This window comes from Aptenodytes forsteri, unplaced genomic scaffold (assembly GCF_000699145.1).
Source record: "Aptenodytes forsteri isolate BGI_AS27 unplaced genomic scaffold, ASM69914v1 Scaffold41, whole genome shotgun sequence".
NCBI lineage: Eukaryota > Metazoa > Chordata > Aves > Sphenisciformes > Spheniscidae > Aptenodytes > Aptenodytes forsteri.
In genome coordinates, this window is record NW_008796211.1 from 3,472,249 (window position 1) to 3,495,885 (window position 23,637).

Genomic DNA, 23,637 nt, shown 5'->3' on the forward strand with positions numbered 1-23,637 from the left:
ATCTACCAAAGAAGCATTCTGAATTTAAAACAACAACAAAAAAAAAATTTAGAAGTAAAACCAAAAAACCCAAAAATACTTTGGTACAGTCAGCTGTAAGTTGCAGTTTACTGTTGAAAGTGTGCCATGATTACAAAGTTAGTTCTGCTGAAAGTTGCTGTTTGACCTGCAGGCTCACTTCAATGCTACACAGCTGCTGGACATTAAAGCTGTGAAGCTGGTATTGCTTCCACATGCAGCTTCAGAACATCCTACAGAGCAAATAGTTTCAAAATATAAACTATAATTTTGTTCTTTGCTGAATGGAAGTAAGTTATACTCTGTTATTATGGTGTTTTTTACAGAAAAGCAACAACAAAAAAAAAATTTAGAAGTAAAACCAAAAAACCCAAAAATACTTTGGTACAGTCAGCTGTAAGTTGCAGTTTACTGTTGAAAGTGTGCCATGATTACAAAGTTAGTTCTGCTGAAAGTTGCTGTTTGACCTGCAGGCTCACTTCAATGCTACACAGCTGCTGGACATTAAAGCTGTGGAAGCTGGTATTGCTTCCACATGCAGCTTCAGAACATCCTACAGAGCAAATAGTTTCAAAATATAAACTATAATTTTGTTCTTTGCTGAATGGAAGTAAGTTATACTCTGTTATTATGGTGTTTTTTACAGAAAAGCTTCAAAGAAATTGATCTTTAAAATTAAAGCACACTTAAGGCTGATCTTTTGATGCCACATATAGGTACAACCTGAATTTCTTGTCAAACTTCTTAGCGACTGACATTGAAAAAGTTGAGGACCTCTGACAAAGGAGTCTATCAGTGTCAGTGCCCAAACTGTATCCTTTCCTGTCCGTCACTGTGCAGGTGAAGCAGATGATTGGATTCAGTCAGTGCTGTGATTAATGAGTTCCTCTCTGAATTTGGGACTGCCTATCAATCATGTCATTAGGAAGAATGTGCCCTGAAAGAGGCAGACCTCAGCCAAGGAATAACTGCATTCATCTTAATCTGTATATGCACCCAGCCAGCCAAGTCAGGGTCACCATGATGAAAAACAATAATCTTCAACTCGACAAATTACTTTGCAAAGACAGACATTTCTTTTCTTCTCTGGACGCATGTTCTTCAGAATCTAACGTGACTGTTTACAGCTCTGGTGCTACCATAAAGTGAAGGTTATTTTAATGAATAGTAATGCTTTCAGGCAGTACACAAGACAGGCAATGCATACAACTGCCACTTTCTGAACCTCTCCTTGAAGATTTTTTCTTTTTAATTTTCCTAAAAACTAAGTTAAATTTGTATGCCACAATGGAAGAACCTATATAATATTTAGATGTTTTACGTAGCTAGCAGTCCTGATTACAATAACATAACACAAAATCAAGCAAGACTTTTGCTTATAAAAATCCAGTGTACTTCAAAGATGTTTCCACAACTGTGTAGGTGAATCCCAAATAAATTTTTGAAATTTATGGGTTTTATTTTCTTCCACACACTGTATCTATTAAAAGTCTTATAAACATTTTTAAATATGAATATATATAAAAATGCATGTGCATACAGTTACCCACAAAGTCCTTTAATTATGAAAATGTTATACAGAACATAATTTTACACCAACTTAGATTTTCAAATATAATCATTTCTATTTCAAACAAATCACGTAAACATTACAAGTCTCCTCTTGAAAGATCTGATTTTAGTTTAGTGCTTATGTGACTGTTACTTAGTTTAATTGATATTTGAATTTCAGCTGCCGTATTAGTTTTATAATTTGCATTTATAATAATATTTTATCTCTACATTGCATATCTCAGCTCTTTATTAACTAGATTATTTTTTTCCCAGAAATTGACTCATGATATTTGAATATAAAATGGAAAAACAACATTTATGCTAGAATTCTATTGCAGAAATCCCACTGAAGTCAGGGGACTTAGTTTCATAACTGCATCATATAACTACTCCCTTGGAGAGCAGGCAATGCATTCTTCAGTTTCTTAAGCTTAAAATTAGGAGCCCTAGTCACAAACTAGTTCTCACTTTGGTTGACACTGTACACATACAGAAAAGATTTTCCCAGATTCATTTCCCACAGTCTGATACCTGATGGATAATACAGCATTTTTGAGGTATGTTAGAAAAGAAAGTAAAGTGGTATATTAATTTAAAATTCTCAGCTTCAGAAGAAGTACAAATACCAAAGTTTTACTTTTTTGAGGTTATCCACAAAATTGTCTTACTCTGCATTTGTATTTTTTAAGAAATACCTATTCTCTCAGTGACATTAGAAATTGTATTATGGAACCATTCTGTTAAGTATCAATTTACACATTATCATTATGGGTTTTTTATTCTATGACTCTTTCAGTCACTGGCATATGGCTTCAATCTTTTAATCACTGGATTAGAGCTTGTAAATTAGTATTAAATGGAAATGTAAAGCTTACAAAGGTCAATGTCGACGAGCATTCATGTGACACTATTACTGCTTAGTGCTACTCATGTTGACTGACTACTCGTAGAAACAGGATACTGTCCCTTAAAGCACTGCATGAAAGTCTGTCACCGATAGTGATTCCGACCTACAATCACTATATCCTTTGTTTATACGGACCATTAATGTCAGGTTAGCAACAACTGCAACCTTCAAGAATATTCATTTAAAAAAAAAAAAGCAATCTTACTTTCAGTAGTCAACAATTTAATTCAGTAAGTCATGTAACTCCAATAAATGTAATATTGGAAAGCTGATGAATAGTATTTTTACAGAATGGTACACGACTTCAACACTAAAACAGACTGGACTATGAACACATTGACATGTACACAAATCCCTGAAAAATCATTATAAGGATTTAAAACACTCAGACCTTAATGTCAAATCTGCAGGGAAGGTTGATACTTCCTCAGAAAGGCACAGCAGGGTACTCTCCTCGTCCTGTTTTGATATATCCTACTTGCCCTCAGGGTTTATTATGTTTTAAAATGAAGTATGCTTACTTTTTAATCACAGATAAACATTGAAAGCTTTTCATAGTCGCTCTTAATTTAATCACCATAGCAAAATTAACTTACAAATATATTGTGGTGCCTTCTAGTCAGTGTACCTGTTCACATTCTGAAAGATACACCAACTAAATTGTCCACATTTTTGGAACATCATGAAAATATTAAATCTCTGAGTACTATGAAGACACTGTTCTGATGAAACAATCATGGTTTACTGTTTCAACAATGCAATTAAGTTGCAAAAACATGTTATAAAGCCATCCATATTAGGAACTAATCCATTTCATGTAAGATCACTGTTCATCTATTTTTTTTACAATTGAACAATAGCCATAAACATGCCAATAATCCAGTAAAAAAAAGAACAAACAAAAGCATTTGAAAAATACTATGTTCTTACCAGTCTGTACTCAATTTTCTTGCTTTCAGCAATTGGCTTTCAATCCAGTTTGGTCTTTGCTGTTCAACGCTTTGTATAACCTTCTGGGTCACTTGCTTAGGACCACTTTTCTGTTTTCCCATAATACTTTCTAAGCACACACGAACTAAACTGAGTTTTTCTTTGCTCCATCTGTCAAGTGTTGCACCTGTTAAAAGTTCTGCAGTATTTCCATCCTCAAATATCCGACATATAATTACAATCAAGTTCCAGACAAGCAGACCAGCTTTCTTCAATTCAGCAAAGTTTCTTGACATTTTTCTCTCAGCCAGAAAAAAGAAGTACTTAATTGAGGGAGGCAAACATGCAATCACTGTAGGTAACTTGCTGATTACAATAGATACTGCCTGAGCTGCAAGCCTTGTGAAGCCTTAAAAAAAGAAAGAAAAGAAGATATGATTAACATTAACATTCTAGTTCTATCACAGCATGCTTCTGAATGTTGTATGATAATTTCTAACTTTCTTTTGTACTGAGAATGGGTAAAAAGCTTAAGTACTCAACACTGTAGCTTGACTTCTATTGTGCTTCCTCCACATAAATCCCACAAAATCTAAACAATAACATGAATTGAAAACAGAGAACCTAGAAAATTTAGAATTCAGACTGTGACTCTCTTAACAATTAGTCCTGCTGTGCACATTTATTACAGAATAAATGAAAAAGACAACACCCAGGTATTCTGAACGGTAAAAAAATTGTCTTCAACATTGTAGTGTAATAGTTTTTCAGCTTCATGAGTAGAGCATTGCACTGTCTCAGGATATTATGTACATTCATAATCTTCAGTTTTCTATCAATCCCTTTCTACATTCAAACCTACAAAACTTCAGTTTACCAACTTTCATATAAGCATGCACACTATATAGCACTGCATTTTAAATATTCCAGATATTAAAAGTAGCTATAGAAGTAACTATAGAAAACATGCTGCTCAAAACCCAAGACATATCTAATATGAAAAAAATACCAAAAGATGATCCCCAATACAGAGTCAAGTCAAGATTTAAAAAACCATCAAAATAAAACCCACACAAACCAAGAAAACCCCTGACCCATTGCACCTGTATTCTCAATTTGTTTAAAAAAAAAAAAAAAAAAAGACCCAGATCTGTTCTAGGTGTCACATAACCAATTTAATTTGTCACTAAGTCTGAGCCTTACCTCTCAGCTTGCATATCAGTTCAGGCTTAGTGATAGCTTAAAATAGCCAAGTTCTAGATTAAAGCGAGATTGCAGTGAGAGTGCAGTGAGCACGCTACTGCATAAATGTGCCTCAAGATGCTGAAGATAAGATATATGGAAAGAATGGATTGATGCCCTGGCTTGCCCACAACCTACATATTCCAAACTTCATGCCAGAATATACTACAGTGATCCTACTGTATTGAAAATAATCAGGTAATATTTTGGTGGCAATAAATTTATGGTGAAATGTTTCCAAAAGTTAGCCTTTTGAAATGATGGAGGTTTTAGGCACAGTAGGCTATGAAAGTGTATACCAGAAATAATCTTTACATCCAATCACCTTCAAAACATCTCCTATTACATATATTATTTCTCTTTCTTCACTAACTCTTTCAACAACCACACAGTAGCAAATTCCATACCAGTTTCGGTGCTATTCAAACATAAATTGCTGTTGTAAAGTTGGGATGAATAACTTGTTATCATTTCAGAAAACACTGTGTATTTAAATTTAAACAGTCATGACTGAACAGATGATAACTAAAAGAAGAACTGGTTACAGCCATTAAGACAAAAGTATAGACATTATGCTTTATTCTGCCTTGAATCCCACCTTACTACTGCCAGATGCTAAAAACATTTTCAGTACTATTATTATCAGTACTACAAAACTGATTATTTCAGAAAGCTTTTTTGTGTATGCATGGGTGTAAGCCTCAAGAAAGAGGTACTGAATTTTAACGCTAAGTACTTTAAAAAAAACAGAGGATGCTTGGAAATTGTTTTGTTCATTGTCAAACTGCAATGCTCATGAATTATAACTGTTAAATTTTGATATGTACTCATTAAAGGGGTAACAAGCGTTTATGACAAATTTATAAAACAGTGTAAATTTCACCCACATTTTCCAGATTCTTTTCTCTTCATTTCCCGAGGAGTGTAATTCCATTCCTTTGGAACCGTTTTCAGTAAACTTTCAGGAACTATTTGCTTGTGCTGGTACGTTCCATAGTTTTCTGTTGCCTCCCATGAATGCATCAAAGAAATTATCTGCTTCACTATACCCTTGACTGAATTAATCAAAGTCAACTTCAAGCATCTGATAACCTCTGGCTCCGACTCACCACAACTGGAAACTTCAGAAGGAAGAATTATTAAATATTCAGTAAGTGTAGTCATTTGTGTAAATCTGTTTCAGAAAGAAGTGTTTCAGAATTCTTATGGAAAGAAAAATAAAAACATTATGATTCATAATAACTTAGACCTATTGGTCTGTTACAAATTAAAGAAAGAGTATAAAGCAAAACAATGTAGCATCTTGTACCATCTTAATACAGTACTGACAAAAAAATACAATTTAATTTATTTCCTTCATCCTCATTTCTCCATCAATATATTTCGAAAAATTTAATTTAAGCTGACTGATGTCTCCCTTTTTATATGGAGTACATTTAATTACTTATTAGACATCAATGAGGCAAATGGATTTACCTATGTTTTTTTTCTACTTCCTTGTCTTGATAGTCTTACTGAAGTTGCATTTATTAGATACCCAAACTGTTATACTAGAGAACAGCAAAAGAAAAAAAGATATTTTGGAAACAAATATGCATACAAATAATAGTCATCAACAGAGACATAGCATGTTATCAGAGATTGCATGTTGAAAATAGAGCATCCTAAATACAGCTATTGACATTACAACAAGTATCAATCTTCTCCACATTCTTAATACCACAGAGAATTGCAGTTTCTCCGTTGCCATTGAGCAGCAGTTGTCAGGCAGAGTGCTGCAGGATGTATCAGAAATGTCTTCTGACATGTTAGGTCCTTTGCTCATATTTTTGCTTGTCCGTACTTTTTGCTGATCTAAGTTTTATTCTTCTCTGCATGGCCTTTCTGAAAGCTTCCATGCAATATTTCTGTATTTTCTTCCTCTTACACCTTAGACTTCTACTTTTTGCAATCCCATTTTTCTCTGAGGAATACCTGAGCATTTTTACCACCATTGTTTTCTATTTTGTGATAGTCATAATTCTATTTCCCCTCTTACATTCTCCCATTTTCTTCCTTTCTTTTGTTTTGAGCTTTCCTGCATTTTAGCCATCATTTGCAAGATCACCCTTCTAAACCTCACCTCTGTTTTCTGGTTGAATACTGCTTTTCTTTGGGGGCAGCGTTAGTTGCTCTAATTGTGGGGGCGGCTCTCCCCCACCATGGAAAATTAGGAGCCTGCCTGCCTGTTGACAGCAGAGTCTATATGCCCATCAGACTGTCTCCCTCAATAGGAGTCCTTCCTTTTCTTTTTCCATTCTCCTTTAATTGTTTCTTACTTTTAAATCGTGGCAAAGGTCTGGAGCTATTAAATGTACAGAGACAAAGAACCTCTATTGGTAGAAAGCTACAGAAACTATCTGCTGCCAGCCTGCTGGTAAGACAGACACTTAAAGAAATCAGAATCCTGGTTGACCACACTGCTCCATAACCTCTGCTTTCTTCAAAATTTTCACCATTCCTGTGGTGACCTGATTGCTCAAAACACTTCAGTTAAACTATAATTTTGAAGTAAGCTACCATCATTTAATCTGATTTATTAAAGTAAAAACAATATGCACTACATGTCTGAAAACTGACAAGTTTTAACATCAGATTTTAAATACTTATTACTAAATTAAATACCTGTCATGTCGTATAAGCAATTCCACAACTGCTCTTTTCCCATGTAGGTCTCAAAAGCAATGCCAAGAGATTTGGGTGATAAAGTGCAGTAAGACAATACTGTGAAGATTGTTTCAATCAGAGTAGGCTGTTTGTTATTTATTTGTTCTAAGAGAGAACATTGTTCATCATGATTCAATACTGCATTTCCTTCAAAATAAACAAAAACATGGTTACAATAATTTCCCAAGTAATTCAAGTTCACAGTAACAGACAGTATTAATCAAAACAATCTGCAAACTGTATCTGAATAATATTTCAAACAATAATAATACTTACAGATACTGAAATCTGATCTTCCTCTGCATAATGACATTTGACTGTCTTCCTGAATTATACGTAGCCATTAAAAAAAGACTCAAGCATGTTTACAAACTATGGAATATGCCTATTTAATTCAAAATGCACTCAGTATATAATTGGAATTTGATTATTTACTAAATGTTTATCAGAAGTAAGTTGTACTACTTCTGTAGAATCACAGTCAAAAAGTTATTACTGCTTAGTTCCTGTTACCACTATATTAGTTACGTGAAATAATAGAACTCTACTTAGTTATATAAAACAAAATAAAGTAGCAGCTGCATACTCCTCAAAATGGGTTGGCTTCGTTTTTCAGTACAAGATGAAATTGAGAAATCAGTTCCACAAAACAAAATCTCAGCCCTGCTAAAATACAGATACTGCTGTTTTTAAAGACAACTAGTGATTTTCATAGAGTTAGGTGGTAACAGCTTACGTAACATGTATTTCTCAGTGTTTTTCATAATCATTATAAAACATTCTCTCAGCCAAAAGATAATGATGTGCTTAAACCTCTTTGAACCAATGCAACTCAATGGCTTTGACTTGTGCTAATGTCAAAGACCTCAGCTTCCCACATACTTGTGGAATATGGTTTTGATGTTAACAATCGTAACAAATTACCAGAGCCAGAACCAATTAAGCACTTTTAATTTAAATTTCTAGTTTGCAAAACTGAAAGTTTCCGTAAAACTGATTTAGATAAAATTATACTTGAAAATATCATTGTTTTATGCCAGTTTGGCTGCCCTTATCTTTAGCAACCTGTGCAGGAGAAAGATGGAAGAGACTAAATTTCTAGGCTGCATTTTTCTAGTGGTTCGAACAGCCTTCAAAATCTATGGAAAATTGCTGCTTTCTACCCAGCTCTGAATGACTTGAGAATGTTGTAAACATTTGACTCTCCTCTGAATTCCTACAATCTGATTCACACATTACTGTAAACCATTCACTCTGGGTAGTGTGCAACCTTAATAGAAACAGCCCATAGGATGTAGAAAGCTGAAAAACAAGACCAGTGATTTCATAACCAACAAGCTGTGGGTTTTTTTCCCAAGGCAGGAGACAGATCAGCAATAAGAATTTTTTTTAGTCAGCTTTTTTTCCTATGAGTTGAGTGAGCTGGCATATTTTGCTGAGACACTTTGCAATGCCAGATGCTTCTGAGTGAAGAATCAAATGGATTCCACTAATTCACTCAAACCAGCAATATGCTGTCTAATATGGGTATGACAAAGAAAGAACCAAGAAAGCAGAAAAAGTAGTTCAAAAAGTAAAAGCCAGAGGTATTCAAATTGTGAGATGAAAATTTGAATTGAACTTTGATTATATTACTGTAAGTATTTTTTTTAAATTAATGTAACCAAATTCTAGGGAGGAGGGTTTGCTGAGATTTTAAATACTATGTAAACCATCTTTGCAGAACATGATATGAAATTGCTTTATTTAAAGGGGCTTATGACTTGAAATTGAGCCTAAATTTGCTTTATGATCGTGCCACATGGAAAGTTTGAGTCACAACTTATTAATAACTTTTCTGATTATCTTAGTGCTACCAATGAATCTAGATAAATGGAAAGAAGTATAAAAGAATTCTGTAGGGGGTTATACATATATCTTCTTATAACTAGTGTATAATATAAGTCTTAAGCAAAGATCTTCAGGAATCCACTGGGAAACCATTTTGAGGCTAAACATAACAAGACATGTAAGCTTTCATCAGCTCTTTCTTCTTTTACCCTCAAGTAAATGTTGCCCTTGTTGTAAGAATATCTGACCCTTCAAAGCTCAGGTTGAAATGAGTTTTCGGACTGATAAACTGGCATAGATCTTAGAATCACAGAATAATTTGGGTTGGAAGGGACCTTAAAGGATAATGTCAGTTGGTTGAAAGGTTTAGCTAGTTGATCAGTATAGCTGGTTAAATATTATGAATTAGGAGTCTACAGAAAGATATGTAGATTTCTCTTGCCTTAGAATTTTTCTTCAACGTTTATTAGCTCACCTGTCATAACATTAAATATTCATCTTAGTTTGAACTCCAATGCAGTCTTCTTGTTAATCATCACATAAGAACAGTATTTATATGATAGGCATCATACTTATTGCCCACTGATTCTTCCCTCTATGTATTTCTCTTTTTTCCACTCACTGCATTTGTATATCAAAAGCTAATCTGTGAAGGGAATCTAAAGCTCCTATAGGTAGCTCAAAGGAGATGCTTCTTTTTCATTTTAGCAGGACTCATATCCGTACATAAAAATGGCTATATACTTATCTTAGGTACCTGTTAAAGAAAACCTGCTATTTGTTATTTCCATATAGCATAATGTTCCATATGCACAGAGGATGCCCAAATATACAAAAATATTAATATTATTAATAAATATCTTTATAAAAAATATGTATCTAGAGAATAACAGCTATGCCCTAATCAGTCACAATGAATCATTCTTCCTATGACAAAATAATGCACTTAACCTCCTGGGAGTATACAGTACCATGTATTTTAAAAACATATCTTCAGAGAGGCAGACTTACAAGCGTAATTTATCCATATTTCTTTCTTACTGATAGAAAATACCTCCCAGTGACTTGCTGACATTATCACACTCATCCAGCTCTTATCTGCTACTGGTTTAGCCATGAAATGAATCTTACTGAATTTAGAAAATCTTCTGTTATTGACTCTAGACTTCTCCTTCCCTAGTGAATCCTTACAAGACAGACAAGCTATAAACAGTTATGCTGTCTTCTTTGACCAAAAGAGGTAGTCAAAATTCAAATTTATACATGCTGTTTCATTTAGGAAGAGAAACTGAAGATGGAGCAACTTATTTCTGATACACTTCTTTTATTTGCAAAAGCATAAAACTTCTGCTTTCTTTATAGTTTAAATCACAGCAGCTGATGAGGATATAAAGAATGCAAAAAGGATATATATTATTTGTTTATGGAACCAAATCTTTCAGCAGGCACTCTGCACTACTTGCTTCTTTGCACTATATTTTCAGTGCTGCTTCTGTCACTGGCATTTTTTCTATTCTTTTTCTGTATCTGTTCTGGTAGATCATTTTACTTGTCTCTCATAGAGTTGCTCCTCTTCAATGCAATCACTCTCCAGTCAGTCTTGACAGCTAGACTCTATTGTGACTTTGAATATGACTTCATTTTGGCAGAAGTCTATTATTTTAGTTTTTAATTACAAAAAGAAATTTTAGATCATATTACTTCCATCCTAAATGAAATGCAGATCTTAACCCTACCCATTTCAATTTAGTAAAACCCAAATAATAATATCCCCATTATCAGCTGCTACCTATGAATGCAATGGATCCTAAATTTGTGACAACTAAAAAGCTCAATACAAGACAAAAAGTTAACAAACTTTATATCATCTGCCCATAAATTATTAACATATCAGCAAACTACTTCTGTGCCTACACATTTATACATCACCAATCCCATAGTATTTTACTCTCATTCCACTCCCTATAGAATTTTTTCTCCCTAAACATTTTATTTTCAACTATCTGAGAAGAAGCTTCCATTAATGAATCTCTGGGTTAATGGCTTCTGCGAAATCTCTCTTACCCGTGTCAAATAGAAAAAAATCATTACTATCAGAATACCTCCAGCACTGATTTTATGGGAAAGTATGCTGAAATTGTGGCACTCTGATAGCCAAAATTTGATGACCCAATATTGAATTTAGTCCCATGGTAACATTACCTCCTTTGTCCATGTATTGGGATCAATACTGAACAGGTTACCCTCTTAAAATGTATTCAGTCTAGAGCTCTACGTAGCAAGAAGTTCCTACCAGAAATGACTAGGTCTTTGAAAAGCTTATGACCATATATCACAGTCACAGAGACTACCACAGATGTATCACAGAGACTATCTTCACACTTTGTCAAGACAAGGTATGTGATTTTCAGAAGGGCTCTACTACAGTCCAAATGGAAATTCCTATTCAATATTTCAGAAACTCCATGAAATCTGTTTACTGTTTTCTTTAGCTTATCACTGGAAAGTCATCAAAAGGAATAGAATATCTGATTAAGGTCCCTTTTCTATTGATCTTCCAGCTAGAAGTATATCATGCCACTAAACCCTTCTACCATTTTACCGTATCCAGTAAGTTTACTGGTCAGATAGATATTTTGAGGAGATGCCACTTTTAAAATAATTTTCTAATCTTTTGTTGTTAGGCTACCATGACATAGTTTGCTATCATGAAGAAGCTAAGAAAACTTTCAGGTGTTCTGGATTCTGTACTCACAAGCCTCATCCTGGATGATCCACAAATATCTGTAGGAGAGAGCTATCTCTGCACAAACATATACATTCCTCTAAGAGACTTAACTTGTGCTCTCCTAATGAAGACAGTGTTGCAGATTAACCCCCAAGTTTTGTCAAAAAACCTGCAAGACTATGGTTGCCCAAAATTGTGTGCGGTTGAACCATGAGACTAGCACAGTTGCTAGTTTTTCCAGTTGCTTGGTAGACTGTGTCTCAGGATTATGAAATCCAAGGAGTTATTACAAGGAAGTACAAAAATAATGGCCTTCAAGTAGTTGAAATAAATGTTTTAAATTGTTATACAGATTTAGCCAATGCCAGGATTTTCATGGAGATGGTAATTTATTTAAGGAATGTACATTTTCTTTTGCAATAACTCACTACTGTCACTAAAAGTTCAGTCTGATTCCTTAGTGAGGTCAGTTGGTAAAGTTACCACCTTTCACTGTTCTTTTAGGGTAACTTAGAAAAAATCAGTGCTATTTACCTTTAAATACCTAAAATCTAATTAATTTAATTAAGTTTAATTAAAATTTAATTAGTGCTTAAATTTTAGCTTAAAATGCCACATTACACATTGTGGCAGTTAAAGAGCTGCTTCACAAGGGGCAAAGAATTGGAGTGGGGAAAAAAAAACTTTCCATTCTACAAATATATGTCCAAGTCATTTCCCTTGCTAGAAATGGGTTTACAAAAGCACAGCCTTAGAAAACTCTTCATATCTATTAGCGTCTAGGGAGTTGGCTGATACTGCACCACAGAGTTTTATTTTCTCAGTGGAAATCCTCTCTTCCCCACCACGCTTATATGTGCAAGGTAAATTCTCTCTTTTTGAAGCAACTCATATTTCTTTGGGTCCAATTTCAGTTTTGCAGCCTTAAACTTATCACAGAATATTTGCAAATGTTACTATCAGTTCTTATGTCAAAGTTTTAGTGGGGACCAGGATATCATCTACGTTTAACTGTACAGGCTACACAATACCCTTTTCCATTAGTCTCTCAAATATGCATAGTGCAAGCCAAAAACACTAGGTGAAACTGCCAATGGCCTTGTCCTGCTGTGAAAGCAGTTTTCTTCCAGTTTATCTCCATGTGCTAGTATTCACTTTGAAGTTATGTGTAGAAAACGAAATTAAATCTCTGTAACAACTGGAGTCTCATGTATTCATTGTAATGAGTAAGATTTTTTTTTAAAAGGAATACATTGCTTTTTCTATTGTACATCATTAACTTGGTGCTACCATCTCTTGTTCTTAAACAAAAGTATGTATGAGGCCCAAGGACTGATTGAAGGCCTCGGATGTGCCTTGTTGACGATTTCTCAGTGACCTCTTTCTTATCTGCTATTGGTAAATGGTGAGGTGTCTGTTGACTAGTATATTGGTATTAATCCTGTGTTGGGCCAGTAATTCAACAAAGCTATTGCTTTTTGCTTTATTATGCAAAGACTAACTCCTGGTTCCTGGAAATAAAGACTCTCAAATGAGAAGTCACAGCCTCTTCTGCTGGCATGCTGTGCATTTAGAGCAAGTCTAGCAGAAATTCTCAGAGTTCACTTTCACCCTTCCCGTTTTCATATCACCATCTGCTGGATTCAATAACCCATATTATGCAAGCACCACTTTCTTTATTCCTCTATTATTTGTTGCTTGTCAAAATAATACATTTCTGTTTCATATCCATGGGTGATAAAGCAATTCTGGTAAAAAATTCTGGCAAGAAAATTGCAAAACAGTTTGTTTTGTCAGAAAATTAACACAGTACCAGCTACCTTCATTATTTCTCTCCACAAAGGCACAGCAAAGGCCCTAGACCCTTCACTCACTCAAGAACATGTCTTAGAAGAAATTTTCTGAATGTTGGACCTATAGAAAACAACTCTGGGATTATATTACACTGTAATTAACTGTAATTCAATACACCTGGGTTATTTAGACTTGTAGTTTAAGTTACAGAGGTCCAATATGCAAATCCAATTTTTCAACTATTTTTTCAAAGGTGTCTTTTACCCAGTGGCCATAATCACTGGAGAGTTTTGGGTATCCTGATTTATTGCCTTTAGTATTTTTGACGTGATAACTTTGTATTTGAGGGGCATTTTACTTTCATATATCATATTGCACAAAAGATGACAAAAGTCCACATCTTGTCACCTCCCTGTCCAGATAGCTTATAGTTACATACATGGAGTTTCAATAGCTTCAACAAATACGATAACCTTCTTATAATATTTAGCAACACTAAATCATGCATACATGCATTCCCCCAAAATACTCTTTCTACTGAGACAATTTTGCCAGTCCCAACAGTACTCCCTACTATGACGGGGAATATACATTATTTCTGACCCTCACCATGGTGCAACCATATGAGAACAACGGGAGTGCAATTAAATTTAATGTGCTTGTGTGACACCTACTGTAAGTATCCCAAAGTATTGCTACAATACAAAAAAATGTTATCATTACCTAAATAAATCATAAGCACCTCTTTATACAGAATTTTTGCCTTCTGGCCTGGTTTTTAAAGGGAAAAGGAAAGACTGAGCGTAAAATAAAGTAAAATGTGAGAAGGCTTTTCCTATTCAAAAAATTCTTACCATCTAGTTAAATACCAGGGAGTTTTGTTATCACTAGGGCAAATCACTCAAAAATTATGGTATACTTAGCTTCTTATCTGTTTTCATGCATAATATTACACATTGCAAAATCTTCCTGTTGATGAGTACGTAATTCTGTAAGCCTTTTATCCTACTGAACAGAAGAATCCAAAACTGTCATTGCTAGTACTAAGTAGTACTAGTATAGCTTATTAGTCCAAATTTCCTTGTACTAATACATAACAGCTCACATAATAAAAAAGTTTTAGCTTATATAGCATCAGAAAGCTGATGTATAGAAGAAGGAATAAAGAATACAATCATTTTATCATTAGATAATTAACCCTATTGAAATTAATTTAGAAGATATTGATCATCACAGGTTTCATCTTTATCTAAACTGAAAGTTTATTCATACCAATATTGTAATTACATTAATAAAGTCTGTGTAAATAGCACATTTTCTAATTCAAAGTAGCATATATTTCCCTGAAGATCAAGAGGTTGGTCAGTCAATAGATTAATACATTCTGTCACTTAATACCTGTGATAATTTAAGCAGCTAGTAAAATTCAATACTGGATAACAGTAGGGTTAGAATATGATCCTGATCAAACATTTGTCAGTCTTTGTAAAAGATGACAGGTATTTGAATAGGCAAGTGGATGCAGTGCAGCTCTCAATAAAATGCATGACAGAAGTGGAAGCAATGTTGTACCCTTGACAAATGTTAGACCACTTTAAAATGACAGAACTAAATTACGTTATATCTACTATTATGTGGACCTAATAGTTTTTTTGCTAAGTAGGGAGAATTCTTTTGCTAAAGAAATATAGAAACTGAGACTCTCATTCACTATTACTGCAAAATTATGTCAAACAGGTGATTATACCATTAGCTTTTCAACAATCTGATCATTTGATCCAAAAGCTATTAAAAGGAAAGATGTGATAAAGTCAGTTGCTTCAAACACAGTATTAGCAGAATGAAAAGAAAACCTTGTAGAACCATTCTTTTATTTGTTCTACTTTCATAACGGTATTAATCAGAGTATTAACATGAGGAAGCATGTAAATGTACTTCTAGAATGCCTACAGTGCCAAACGTATAATAACTTAAACAAAACCTCTAAGAAGCTTTTCACTGTTGAAACATAATTTTGAAAGTGATCTTTCAGACTACTAAACCACACTTTTAAAAATTTGTGTAAAGCAGTTGTGTATCAAAGCTCTGTAAAGTTCAAATTCATTTTGACTCCTTTGCATTTACGATAGCAGCCTATTTTATCAAATTGTAGTCTGCTTTGAAACTATGAATACTCAGATTGACTGCAAAACATTCTCATTAAAAAAGCGATGATTTTTTCTTTCTTTTACCTATTCAAGAAGTGTCCTTCCGACAACTGAATGGCTACTGATACCCCCCGAAAATGGTTGACAGCCTTCCTTTGGTATTTAAGTAGTTAAAAATGAATTTGTGTTTCTGACCGATATTCTTATAAGGATTGACAGTATAAATACTTACTTGAACTTCTCAGTAAAATTTTCACTAAGAGACAATCATGATGTAGCAATGTTTCCAAAAGCAAGTTCAAATTACAGTATGGCTGGGATAAGAGCAGTTTCAGCTGACCCTGGGCTGCCATTTCTCTGGCTGATGGAGTCCTTTCAAAATGTAAGATAAAGACAGAATAATGTAGTTAATTTATCTATGAAATTAATATCCTTAAAGTGCAGATGTAATGCTAACTCCCTCAAATGTCAATTCCTCCCAGATTACTCTGAAAATGCTTTCATGCTTGCTTACTTTAAGGCAGCTCAGGGAAGGAATTACATTTAATCTCAACTAGCTAAAAGCAAATTAACATTTGGTAGTCTGCCAAAGTTATAACTGATACAAAGCAACTTCACTTATCTCTTTCATGGAACTATGTTTGCCTTGTTCTACCAGGCAAAAAGGATTTTTTTTGGTGCTTGAATATATTTAAGGCTATTATTCTTTAGTTCACTATTGCATTGATTGTTTAGTAAGAGCTCTGAAGTGTCCTTGATGAAGTATATGAGGATCTTAATTAAAAAAAAGAGAGAATGCTCAAAGGGGCTGCAAGATTCCACATTAGGTTGACCAATTATTACACATCCTGAAAAATCCACCTGAAATATTAGACTGGTTGGATAACTGCTTTGCCAGCAGGGAGAAGTGAGAAAGCGTAGTACAAATTCATTCGCTTTTAAGGAAATTGCAGTTTGTTTTCTGTTTGTGGTTTCCATGTTCTGCAAAAGTTTAGGTTTCCAAACAAAAATATTCCAGGGCTTCCTCTGAACTCAGCCAATGACCCAACACCAACCGTTGAACTCACATTGGAGCAATTAAATAAAAAAAAAAAAAAAAAAAAAAAATCCTGTCCTGCAAGATGTTTATCACCCATTGTATTATTGTACTATTTTCTTCTTCTTGAAAAATGTTTAAGAAGAAAAATTTTCAAGAAGAAAAATTTTCCTTGAAAGCTTAATTTTTCATTCTTTTGAAGATTTTAAAATTAAATTTCAACGGATGTTTAGCCATTGTATTTATTCATTTTGGCTATAAGTTTATACAACAATAGTTGCTAACATTGAAAGTTTATGCACCGCATATGTAAGCTTTTATGCACATAAATTTTACATGCACCGGTGTAAAAACTACATATGCACTGATGCATTAACTATGCAGGCATAAACGTTATCTGCCAGTACACGCATAACACCTTCAGCATCAGTTCAAGCCTTCTTCATCAGGAGCTACATTATCCTGTCAGACTAGAGAATTTATATGCCTCTGCACATATGCTTCATGTGCCATTTACACACAACTATCGGGACAGAACTAAAATGGGTTCATGTGGCTGTTCTAACGGAGGGGAACTTCTCATTTACGTTGCACACTTCTATGACCATCTGACTCAGCCAAGTGTGCCACTGCCCAACTCTGCTTGTATGCATACATGAGAAAAAACAGAGATGACTGTGCAAAAACTTTGCTGTTCAGTCAAGGTTGTAGACAATATACCTGATACAAACCTACAATGCCTGGAAATGAAAATGCCAGCTGATATACTCCTTTAGTTTAGTCCCTCATATGTATACAAGTTTCCATTACCAGAAAAGCAGTATGCCACATATCTTGCAGGGCAACCTATAAGTAACCTAAGGACACCAAGCTTCCGTAACCCCATTTCCCAGCAGGACCTTTACATCACACTATTATGTCAAAACCTCACAGTTAATACTGTAAAAGTCATTTTAGTAAAGGAGGATTTTATACACCTCAGCCTTTGAGATTTTAACAGTAAAGCAAATACCTATGACTTGATAAGCAATGTACATGCCATTAAAACTTATGAACAGCTTTTGTGATTTTCATCTGGTACATTATATATAATTGCTGAGAACATAGCACTGGCTCAACAATTGTATTTTTGCATATAAGCACATACTGGATTCTAATCATATTTATCAAAAATATATACATTTAAATCTTGATAGGACTTGCAGCCAAAATAACTTTTCCATATTTAAAACACATATTGCATTCAAATTTTCAACATTAGGGCTCTGCATTCTTAATGTTATTATCTTAATTTCTGTATATTCAAGATTAGTTTTATATATATAAACTCTAACACATGTTAAGAACTAATTTGTAGTTAGTAATTAAAGTTGAAAGTAAAACAATTACTATATTCACACTAGAATTAGTGCTGTGGCTGAGAGCAAACTCAACACTTCACTAATTCAGTTAAAATATATGGGCCAGTTTCATTTTGTTTCTCCCTTGAATGCCACGTTATCATATCTAATAAGGTCACTCATTGCCTTTGAACTATAAGGAAAGGAACAAGTTTGGTCAATTAGATTTATGAAGGATAATATTTTAAATAACTTTAAAAATAAATGCCATTTTTAGAATATTTGAGTTGAAATAAAACTTGTCTGTCATTGACCAGATGGGAAGTTATCGTGTTGTAATATACACCAGTTCTTGGCTCTTTAAGCCTCTTGCAAATTGAAATGTACAATGGTGTGACTCACTTGGAGGAAAAATAAAATATAGCAGACATTCCCTACAGCCATGAAGCTAGCACCAATAAATGCACTGAGAAGTTTTGTAACGTGCATATGGAGAGGCATATGTTCTCCCATCCTTGTAGCTCAGTACTAGTGAAAATAAGACTAGCCTCATAAAAAGTGACAAAAGGTGAAGTACATATAAATATCACACATATAAATGTTCAGTTTTGTATGGTAAAAGAAAAAAAACAGAACTCTGATTTGCAAATGGTATGATTATAAACCCCAAATGAAGCAAAGAATGAATCACAATTACCACTAAAGGAACTGTAATATAAATTATCAGTAATTATTTAGTTTGATAACCAACTATGTTATTTTGGTTAGTATCCGAGATAGAAAAAAAGAAAACCTCAAATGATAAGTTCAAAATTTTATAAGGCAAATACACATTAACACTAATTCATGTTAATATCATTGACAAAGACGTTGAAGTCAAATCGATAAAAGAAAACAGACTGTAGCGATTTTTAGGCATGAAAAATGAATAGTGAAATTGGAAACAAAATAATTTCAGGAACTAGCAAAACTTTCTCTTGAAATATCAAGCTTAGGAAGAGCAAATACTTAATAGGTACATTTATGCCAGGTTAGAGTCTTCAGTTAAAAATTAGGTGGCCACAGCTGGGAGGTGTACAATGGCCTGTGCTTCCAATTTTGTTACGGACAGTGAATATATATTTTTATTAGATGTAAGAAGTAAAACCATAAAACAATCCAGGAAGAATTAGGATGCTCTAAAAAATAGTTTTTGGCAATACTTAAACATAATGTGTCTTGTTAATACTCTAAATGCAATATTTAAAGAAAGAAAAGCTTCCATGACATAAATACACAGTGTAACAAAATCAGAAAGCCTCAGAATATGTCCCTCAAACTACTTCATTACACTCAGGGTCTTTCACTGTCTTTGCTGAGCAGCTGAAAGGCGTGTTGTTAAAAGAAAACATTAAATATTTTACCAACATAGTTCACTCGTTATCACCAGGACAGTACACATGGCTTTATATATATGGACCGTCCTCACACAGGTACACTAACTATATCTTCTGAGAAGTGTGCTTTCTTTTGGACTCCTCATTTTCCCATTTGGTGGTCAAGAAAATGTATATTTTCTCACCTTTCATCCAGGGAAAATATGTAAATGCTGGATAGCTCTGGAATAGTTTTCTGCTATTTATTCAAGACAAATCTGTCCTAAATAGCATCTGTAAAATCTTAAATCCACCTCAAAAAAGAGAATTATGTCAGACTGAAACGGTGCCAGAATTTCCTTTACATACTTTTACAGAGCAGAGGGTACTCACGCTTGTGAAGTCATCTTCCAAAACTCGTAATTCACAGTATAATTTAAATTTTGAGTACTGGTCTTGGGTTAGGGCATCAAAAAGCTTATCGTCTTTTCTACAATGAGTCCTTAATGATGCATAAATTTTCCCAGAAATAGAGTAGATCCCTCTTTAAGTGATCATGCAGTCATTTCCTCTCCTATATCCCCCCTTCTCCTCACCCATGTATAACTTATAAAACCACTGACAAATTTCCTTGAAGGTCGATTGAGAGGTAAAAACATATGATATTTCAAGCTTTAGAAAAACTTAAATTACTATTTCAAGCAGAGAAGAGGACACATTCTGTATTCAACAGTTATTCACTCTGTTTGGCATTTTGGTTAGCCCACCATACAACTTTGACTCAGTCACAGCATCTATTGCCTCTGGTTCAGCAGGTATCAGAGGCACCAGGGAAGGAGATAACAGTACTGCTGACATATAGTTAGGCGTGAAGGCTATGGAGAGAAATCAGCATGTTTTGTGTAGTGTGGGCCAAAATCACAGGGAAGATACTGTGATGTACAAGGTACAAGATACTGTGTGTCCAAGGTAAGAGGTAATAAATCCACAGCACATTGGGCTTCAGTAGGTCACCATAGGTCACCACTCATATGATAACGTATTCCTCCAAAATATAAAAATACTTTCTCAGAAAACAATAACAACTCACAAAAGCAGCTTTTCATGAAAATGGAGAGTGAAAATCTCTCAGGAAATAACTTTTGAAGAGGAGGAGGAGGTGAAGGGGTTAGGAAAGGATCTACACTGGTGTGGGAGTGCTTCAGGTTCAAAATTAGAAAGGGAATGACAGCACAGCTGGTAGCATATGTCTCATATGTAACTTGTCATTATATGCAGTGACACAGAAAAAGAAATTAAGCTTTTGCCTCTAATCATGCAGTAATCTCCCAAAAAATCAACTACGATCAAGCACCATATTTTTCAATGAGTTATTTATATATCAAACCTTTTTTTTAACCAGCAATCATAAACAGAGGCATACATTCTTTATCTCCCCTTTAGTTATAAGTCTTTCAAAACAGCAACTGTGCTGAACTACATTATTGTCAAGAGTTATATACTCTTTAATTAAAGCAAGAAAATCTTACAGATAATTCAAATATCAAACATAATGAATATACTAGCAAATAGCTACACAGCACACTGCTTTCAGCGTGACCTTTCTTACAGACTCTTAAAGTTTAAAGATTAAGGAAATCTGCAATGAATTAAAAAAAATGTTTCTATGGTTTTTTAAATCAGAGTATTAATTTGACTTTTATTCAGATATACTCTTTTCAAAATGCTGTAACAGCATTTGATTAATATTGACTATCTGGTGATTCTTTTACAACAATCAACTTTTGATACTCACTTCAGTAAGGAAGAACAGGATGATGGTATGCAAAATAACCAGTGTAATGGATGATAAAAGACTTTTGAAAAATCTTGAGGAAGGTGTTCATCACAATTGTTCAAAAATGTCCTGAAAAAAACCAAATACTTCTGAATTACATGGAAGACTGAAAATCCCTTTGGATCACTAGTACTAAATATATACAAATAAGAGACAGAAAATCCCTTAAGATAAATAGTACTAATATATGTATGCACACACATAATTGCAAATTTATTTATCTTATATACTGTTAAAAATGTCATTCTATATCTTACTTACTTTCACTCTTTGAAACTTCGTATCTAGCACTGTTAGTACTGTCAAAGCAATTTTCTTCATATTTTTACTCCTATATAGCACGTTTTCAACCTATGTTTGAAAATGCATTGAATAAGCAAATTGCTCTTCAGTCATTCATTTCTATAGCTCTTTTCTTTCTGCATAATACATGCATCATATTACCAATACTTTTATCATAATAATAAGTAAATATCTTTTGAAATTGTAATGGTTCTCTTTTGAATAAGATGCAAGTACATACAGACTTTGGATTAAACTGGACAAAAATTTGAACCAGAAGCTTTGGACCTTCACTGGCTTGTGAGAAATAGAATACTGGTTGAAAAAAACCGCTGTTTTCAAATATAAGGACTGGTGAAGAATTAGATAAGCTAGTTTTATGTCATTTCTGCATTACTTTTCTTACCCAAAGGATGTGAGAGGCAAAAATCAGATGTGTGTCCAATCCTGATACTAAAAATTAACTATTTGCATTAATTAATGATATTATATAATATATATAATTATAAGAACAGGATTATAGAATTTAATATTTAGCTTTAAGCTTTAATTTTTATTTAATAATAAATAATAAAAAATGTATTAGTATTTGTACAATTCTGTAGCAACCACTAGGATGCAATAATGTTTAACAGGAATGGCTGCCCCTTGGCCTCTTCCCTTTTTACTCTCATTTACACTGAATACAATTCCAACAGAGAGGATGTAGTCTGTTACGTCCATCCTCCATTAACCATAATCAATTATCACTTCTTTTGCACCTTACTTTTCAACTTACTTGGCTGTGAACTTTCCTTCTCTGAAGCTTGTTTCTTTATGTATCATGGTTGGGATTTTCTAAGTTACATAAAGAAGGTAACTACCCTTAAAAACGCCATTTCTACAGAACTCATTTATGGTATATTTGCTTTACTTTCTGGAGTGATTCAACGTCATTCCCACTTTTGAGTCAGTACTCTTTCTATTGCAGTAAAAGTAGAGGGACATTTAAAAATACCTCAGGAAAAGATACGAGGACTTTCTCAGGACAAGAGAATCTTTTCACAAGACATAAAAAAAGCCACTGCCAGGACATGGAAACAGTGAAAGTGAATCTAAACACTTAAAACTGGAGACAGAATGGAAACCCATTGCAGCAGAGCCTTCAGGAACTCCTAACCTAAAAGGTAAAATCACCTCTTTCTTATAGGGTACTTTGTCACCATGGCATTTGTATTTTGTCATCAAAACACGGTATTTGTGTTTTGTCATTTAATTATTTAAAATTACTTTTTAACTTTTTCACAGCTGCATATAAGTAATTTAGAAGTGTATAGTGTATAAGTAATATAGAAGTGTCTATAAGGTCACTCTCTGCCTATAAGACCCCAGATGAAAGAAGAGAGAGAATTACACTTGTTCAACAAGAAAGACAGGTGTATAGCTTCTGAACTTCTCCAAAAGATAGGGTGATTTATTTGGAAATTAATTTTACTAATCAAACAATATTAGTAGGAAGAATTTACTACAGACTTCAAAATGCTCTTAAGTATGCAGTATCTGAGCAGAAGGATTAGCAGACTGAATTTGTGCTCTTTGTGAATTCATGAAAACCTGAAGATTAAAAATAAAGCTGAGATTGTAATATAGATAAAGGGAGTGCTTAAACTAGAAAATAATTATTTTAAAGACTAATTTCAACATTGTGAGAAAATTAAAGAAAAAAAATCTTATTGTCTCTCATCCTCTGAAATATTTTTCTTAATATAGCAAAACATAGAGCCAACTTCCTACAAGAAAGCATGATAGATAGTGTTTGGGTAGTAATCTAATAAAAAAAGACCACATCTTGTCTAGCGTTTGATAGTGTTTGAACTGTTCGAGAGACTTCTGGGCTAAAGCAGCTTGTTAAGTATGGTTTCTTAGCTGTCTCCTAAGGACAAGCACAGGGC

At 33.9% G+C, this 23,637-nt stretch overlaps 1 protein-coding gene across 1 annotated transcript in view; it reads right to left on the reverse strand.

The window, feature by feature from the left end:
- Window positions 1-23,637, reverse strand: part of LOC103906391 (uncharacterized protein KIAA0825) — a 160,168-nt gene that overhangs the window by 122,232 nt on the left and 14,299 nt on the right. Inside the window, exons 2-6 of the mRNA XM_009288290.1 lie at window positions 21,383-21,493; window positions 16,089-16,228; window positions 7,316-7,462; window positions 5,539-5,772; window positions 3,410-3,818 (exon numbers count right to left, since the gene is read on the reverse strand). Of these exons, the coding sequence (XP_009286565.1) occupies window positions 3,410-3,818; window positions 5,539-5,772; window positions 7,316-7,462; window positions 16,089-16,228; window positions 21,383-21,493 (1,041 nt within the window). The remainder of the gene's footprint in view (window positions 1-3,409; window positions 3,819-5,538; window positions 5,773-7,315; window positions 7,463-16,088; window positions 16,229-21,382; window positions 21,494-23,637) is intronic.